Raw genomic sequence first — 6,812 nt, 5'->3', positions numbered from 1 at the left:
TGCTCGCTACCTCAAATCATCAAAATAACATCAAATAACAAGAATATACTCATAATTTTCAACTTTAAAACTCATTTAAATAATATTTCACATAATGCACCGAAATGCTCTCGGGTCACCCCGAACCCCAACCAAATGTGGGTACAAGTTCAAAAATATCATACGGACCTACCAGAATCATCAAAACACCGATCCGAAATCGTTTACTAAGAATGTTGATCTTGGTCAACCCAAATCTCATTTTAAGCCAAAAATCATTTTTTCTTCAAAAGTTTTACGTAAAAACTTTTCGGAAAATGACATGGACCATGCACACAAATCAAGAAATATCGAATGGAGCTATAAGAGGTCTTGGAACACTGAAATTAATTGCTAGTACTCAAAATAACCTTTCGGGTCGTCACATTATCCACCCCTAAAAAACGCATTCGTCCTCGAATGGACATAGAAAAGTACTTGGACTGGTAAAAAGGTAGGGGAATGTACTCTGCATACTGGACTCAGAATCCCACGTAGCCTCCTCAATCGGGTGACCTCTCCATTGCACTTTCACAGAAGGAAAACTCTTAGATCTCAACTTGCGAACCTGCCTGTCTTTAATAGCTACCCGCTCTTCCTCATAGGTAAGATTTTCATCTAGCTGCATCGTGCTGAAGTCCAAAATATTTGATCTATTCTCATGGTACTTCCGAAGCATGGAAACATAAAATACCCGATGTAACTGTTCTAGGCTAGGAGGTAATGCAAGCCTATAAGCAACCTCCCCAACTCTCTCCAAGATATCGAACGGGCCAATAAACCTCAGGCTCAACTTGGCCTTCTTCTCAAACTGCATCATGATGGCGACACTCGGAGAAGAACCTTCTCAGCCACCATATAAGCCACATCTCGAACCTTCCAGTTTGCATAACTCTTCTGCCTGGATTGAGCTGTATGAAGTTCCTCCTGAATCTTCTTAACCTTTTCCATAGCATCACAGACCAAATCAGTGCCCAACAATCTAGCATCTCCAAGATCAAACCAACTAATCGGCAAACGACATCGCCTCCCATATAAGGCCTCATATGGATCCATCTGGATACTCGACTGATAGCTGTTGTTGTAGGTGAACTCTGCTAGAGGTAAGAACTCGGCATGTAACATGTCCTCTAAGATCTTAATAGTGCGATCTGACTGTTCGTCTGAGGATGAAATGTGATACTCAGCTCGACCCGCGTACCCAACTCGTGCTGCACGACTCTCAAAAAATGCGATATGAACTGCGTGCCTCAGTTAGAAATGATAGATATGGGCACGCCGTGTAGGCGGATAATCTCCCGGATATAAATCTGAGTCAACCGCTCTACAGAATAGTAAGTCATCACTGGAATGAAGTGTGCGGACTTAGTCAATCGGTTTATAATAACCCAGACTGCGTCATATTTCCTCAAGGTCCGTGGTAAGCCTACCAAAAAGTCCATAGTGATGTGCTCCCACTTCCACTCTAGTATCTCCAATCTCTGAGTCAATCCACCCAGTTTTTGATGCTCGTACAACACCTGTTGACGATTCAAGCACTGTGATACATAAACAACAATATCTTTCTTCATTCTTCACCATCAATAGTGTTGTTTTAAGTTACAGTACATCTTTGTGGCACTTGGGTGAATGGAATAGCGCAAAATGCGAGCCTCCTCAAGGATTAACTCTCTCAACCCATCAACATTTGGAACACATATCCGGCCTTGAAGCCACATAACACCATCATCTCCAATCGCAACCTCTTGAGCACCACCCCTCTCCACCATATCCTTCAACCCCAACAATTGATGATTATCAAACTGGCTAGCCTTGACACGCACCAACAACAAAAACTGTGCTACAACACAAGCAAGAACCCGACTAGGCTCCGAAACATCCAATCTCACAAACCGATTGGCCAAAGCCTGAGCATACATGGCTAGTGGCCTCTCTGCTACCAGTAAATATGCCAAATTGCCCATGCTATCAGCCTTCCTACTCAATGCATCAACCACTACATTGGTCTTCCCCGGATGATATCATAGTCTTTCAGCAACTCCAACCATCTTTGCTGCCGTAAATTAAGATCTTTCTACTTGAAAAGGTGTTGGAGACTCCGATGGTCGGTGTAGACCTCACATGGAACGTCGTATAGATAGTGCCTACAAATCATCAGCATGTGAACCATGGATGCCAACTCTAAATCATGCACAAGGTAATTCTTATCATGAACCTTCAACTGCCAAGACGCGTAGGCAATCACACTACTGTCTTGCATCAACACCGCACCAAGCCTAATACGCGATGCATCACAATACAGGGTGTAAGATCCCAAACCTGTAGGAAACACTAACACCGGGGATGTAGTAAATGCAATCTTGAGCTTCTAAAATCTCAACTCACACTTGCAAGACCATCTGAAAGTCAACTTGGTCAATGGGGCTGAGATAGATGAAAACCCCTCCACGAATCGGCGATAATAACCCGCCAAACCCAAGAAGCTCCGAATCTCTGTAGCTGAAGTAGGTCTAGGCTAGTTCTGAACTGCCTTAATCTTTTTAGGACCCACCTTAATGCCCTCAGAAGATACAACATGGCCCAAAAAGATAACTAAGTCCAACCAGAACTCAAACTTTGAAAACGTGGCATATTTCTGACGATCCTTCAAAGTCTGAAGTACGATCCGAAGATGCCGCTCATACTCCTCTCGACTGCGGGAGTAAACCAAAATATCATCAATGAAGACGATCACAAAGTAATTTAGATAGGGCTTGAACACCCGGGTTATCAAATCCATAAAGGTTGCTGGGGTATTAGTCGTGGTAAATGACATCACTAAGAACTCATAGTGACCATACCTAGTCTGAAAAGCTGTCTTAGGGACATCCGATGGCTTAATCGTCAGCTGATGGTAGCTAGCTCTCAAGTGAATCTTGAAAAATACCTTGGTACCCTGAAGCTGGTCAAATAAGACTTCAATCCTCGGCAACAGATACTTGTTCTTGATAGTGACTTTGTTCAACTACCGATAATCTATACACATCCTCACCGTTCTGTCTTTCTTCTTCACAAACAACACCGGTGCACCCCAAGGCGAAACACTAGGTCTGATGAATCTCTTATCAAGAAAATCCTGCAACTTCTCCTTCAATTCTTTCAACTCAACAGGGGCATACAATATAGTGAGGTAGAAATAGACTGAGTGCCCGGAACCAAGTCAATATAGAAATCGATATCTCTATCGGGTGGAATCCCTGGTAAATATGTAGTAACACGTGTGGGAACTCATGCACTACTGGAACTGAATCCATGGAAGGTACTCCGCACCAGGATCACAGATATAGGCTAAATATGCCAAATACCCCTTCTCAACCATACGTCGAGCCTTCACATATGAAATGACTCTGCTAGTAGAATGGCCAGGACTCCCTCTCCACTCCAATTGAGGAAACCCCAGCATGGCTAATGCCAATATCTTAGCGTGACAATCCAAAATAGCATGATAAGGTGACAACCAATCCATGCCCAAGATTACGTCAAAATCCACTATATTAAGTAATAGAAGGTATACCCTATTCTCATAGCTCCCAATAGTGACCAAGCAAGCACGATATACCTGGTCTATAACAATAGAATCCCCAACAGGCATAGATGCATAAACAAGAGCACTCAAAGAATCACAAGACATATCCAAATATGAAGCAAAATAGGATGACACATATTAATAAGTGGAACCCGAATCAAATAGAACTAATGCATCTCTATGGAAAACTAGAATAATACTTGTGATGACCGCATCCGATGACTCTACCTCAGATCTAGCTGGGAATGCATAGAAATGGGTCTGAGCCCCACCACTCTGACCTCTATCTCTCGGACGACCTCTAACTTGCTGGCCTCCACCTCTAGTGGTCTGAGCACAACTTCGGGTTGCCTGACCCCCGCCTCTAGCTGGCTGAGCTGGTAGTGGAGCAACTGGTGCCAGAATCATGGCACGAGTACCCTGCTATGGCCTGCTCCTCCTCAATTTAGGAAAGTACCTCCTGATATGACCTACGTCACCACACTCAAAGTAATCCCTCAGCTGGTGCAACTGTTAAGTCTAAGACGAACCCTGGTGACCTTAATAACCACCGTAGCAACTCCGTAGCGGTGCTGCTTTAATAAGAGCTGAAGGTGTGCTGAATACTTACTTCTAAGGATGAGACCCATAAGAACTATGATTGTACGAAGAACCGTGTGCTGCCTGAAGCTTTGACTGAATCGATCTGGGAGAATGGCCTCTGCCAAATGAAACCCTGCCTCCAAATCAAGCACCACTGAAACCACCGGAATAACGAGGCCTCTCCTCAGATGCCACCTTTATGCCTTGACCATGAATCTTCTTGATCCATCTAGAAATCTCTACAACTCCATTAAAGGAAATATCGTCATCAGTCTCTCTGGCCATCTGCAACCTAATATCATAAGTAAGGCCATCTATAATTCTCCTCACCCTCTACCTCTTAGTAGGGATCAAGACAACTGCATGGTGAGATAGGTCCACAAATCTGGTCTCGTACTGGGTAAAAACTATGCTACCCTACTGTAGGCGCTCAAACTGGTTGTGGTAGACCTCTCTTAGAGTAAATGGGATGAACTTATCCAAGAATGGCTATGAGAACTAATCCCAAGTGATTGGAGGTGAACCTGCTGGTCTGCCTCGAACATAGTCCTACCACCATCTCTTGACATAATCGGTCATCTGAAACACTGCGAAGTCGACTCCATTGAACTCCACAATACATATATTACGCAACACCTCATGGCAACGGTCCAAGTAATCCTGTGGGTCCTTAGAAGATGTACCACCAAAATAAATAAGAAAGAGCTTGGTGAACTTGTCCAACCTTTTCAGCCCCTCTGAAGACATAGTGGGTGCCTTACTGGGCTGTGTAGGAATGACAGGCTAAACTGCTGCAACTGCTGCAACCGCTTGAATCTGATATATGGGAGCCATCTACTCCGGAGTGTGAGTAGCGGGAGTCTGGGCTCCTCCCCCAGCCTGAGAGATGGCTGGTGCTATAAGAAATGCACCGGCCTGAGCCATGCTCTCCACAAGGCCCACCAGACAGACTAGAGCGTCCTAAAGTATGAGGGTAGCAATGAACCCCTCTGGGACCTGAACTGGTCCAATTGGCAAAGTCTGAACAGGGCCCTCCTCCTTCTGCTCTACCTTAGGCTCTGTCATAAGTGTTATGGTATGGGCTCTAGGTTGAGCTCTGCCTCTGCCTCTATCTCTGGCTCGACCTCGGCCCGGCCCCTACCCCTGGTAGTGGCTACAACCTGGGGGTCCAACTTCTACTCGGTTGTGAATGTTGTGTGTGTCCTCACCATCTGCGAGAGAACAATAATATAATGGTTCAAACTTTAGTGATAGAATAAAGTCACATGATAGGGAGAGAAAGAATTGAAATTTTCTAAAGCCCTATAGCCACTAGAAGATAAGTGTAGACGTCTCCGAACCGATCCTCCAAACTCTACTAAGCTTGTTCATGACTCATGAAACCTAGGCAACCTAGTGCCCTGATACAAACTTGTCACGATCCGAAATTCCAACAATGGGGCCGTGATGACGTCTAACATCCACATGCAAGAAAAGCGAACATTAGCTAATTAATTAACCATTTTTAATAGTTTAAAAGCAGAACAGTAATAATAATTAATGATTGGTGAAAACTGAAATACATACGATAACTCCATAAATACCACGGTCTATACTGTTGATACTCAATTTTGGCCTCATATTTTTTTTAATGTATTTCATATACTTTCAAAATATATTTTTGCATTACCACACAATTTATAGAGATCATATAAGTAGATTTTATAATTTTTAATGCTTTTAAAATTGATTTCTTGCATTTTTAATTGTTAAATATTTATTAATTACTCCTTCAAATTATTTTGAGTGATATAAATTAATTGCTTATACCCATATGCATACTCTATAATATTTTGCTTCATTGAATATAATTATATTTGTATTTTTACTTATTATTATATTATTTGCAATAATAACTTATATTCTACAAATAATTGCGTTTACTATATTGTCACGACCCCAATTTTCCACCTTAGGATGTCGTGATGGAACCTATTCTCTAAGACTAGGTAAGCCTAACATGCATAGAGAAATAATGGAAATAATACTAAAATCTCAAATTAAACCATTACACTATTATAATAAAACTCAATAGTACAATAGCCAACACTTCCCAAAAACCTGGTGGAACAGAGTCAAAAGCGCTACAAGAAAGTACTAATAGAGCCCTAATACAATACTATTTTGAAACAAGAAATAAATAGTAGAATGTCTAAAAAGAGAAGGTGACTCCGAGGTCTGCAGACGTTAAACATGCATACCTTGAAGTCTCCAAAAGCAGCTAGTCAATAAATCTCTAGCGTCCAACACGGGCAGACGTATCTGGATCTGCACAAAAATATGCAGAAGCATAGTATGAGTACACCACAACGGTACCCAGTAAGTATCAAGCTTAATCTCGATAGAGCAGTGACGAAGCTAGGTCAAGACACCTACTGGACATGATAAACAGAACAAAAATATAATAACGAGAGGTAATGGAAAGAAGATAAATGAATGATAATGAAGCAATTTAATAACGTAAACTAATGATAGAATTGTAAGCATAAAGATAACAAGAAGGAAGAATTTAATGAGAACCAAACATAGTCAAATACAGACAAAACTGGTAAGACAAGGGAGAATAAAAGCAACAAGAACCATTCAACCAATAACTCTTTTCAATATG

General features: G+C 42.0%; 1 protein-coding gene across 1 annotated transcript; it reads right to left on the bottom strand.

Annotated features, from left to right (window-relative positions):
* Positions 1–834: 834 nt before the first annotated feature.
* On the bottom strand, positions 835–1,982 carry LOC138892773 (uncharacterized). Its single transcript, XM_070176510.1, has 3 exons — positions 1,622–1,982; positions 1,449–1,538; positions 835–1,229 (listed from the first exon to the last, which is right to left on the bottom strand). The coding sequence occupies exons 1-3, from the start codon at positions 1,980–1,982 to the stop codon at positions 835–837; spliced, it is 846 nt and encodes a 281-aa protein (XP_070032611.1).
* Positions 1,983–6,812: the final 4,830 nt, after the last annotated feature.

This window comes from Nicotiana tomentosiformis, chromosome 5 (genome assembly GCF_000390325.3).
Source record: "Nicotiana tomentosiformis chromosome 5, ASM39032v3, whole genome shotgun sequence".
Lineage (NCBI taxonomy): Eukaryota > Viridiplantae > Streptophyta > Magnoliopsida > Solanales > Solanaceae > Nicotiana > Nicotiana tomentosiformis.
The sequence above is the reverse complement of the archived record's forward strand: the minus strand, read 5'-3'. Positions and strand labels throughout refer to the sequence as shown.

Bases quoted from the DNA above. Each gene is read 5' to 3' on its own strand.
- LOC138892773 (XM_070176510.1), bottom strand. From the start codon at position 1,982: ATGGGCAATTTGGCATATTTACTGGTAGCAGAGAGGCCACTAGCCATG. The intron at 1,539-1,621 runs GTAACTTAAAAC...AATCGTCAACAG, and splicing joins AAGTGCCACAAAGATGTACT to GTGTTGTACGAGCATCAAAA. The intron at 1,230-1,448 runs GTAGGCTTACCA...AGAGTCGTGCAG, and splicing joins ACATCACTATGGACTTTTTG to CACGAGTTGGGTACGCGGGT.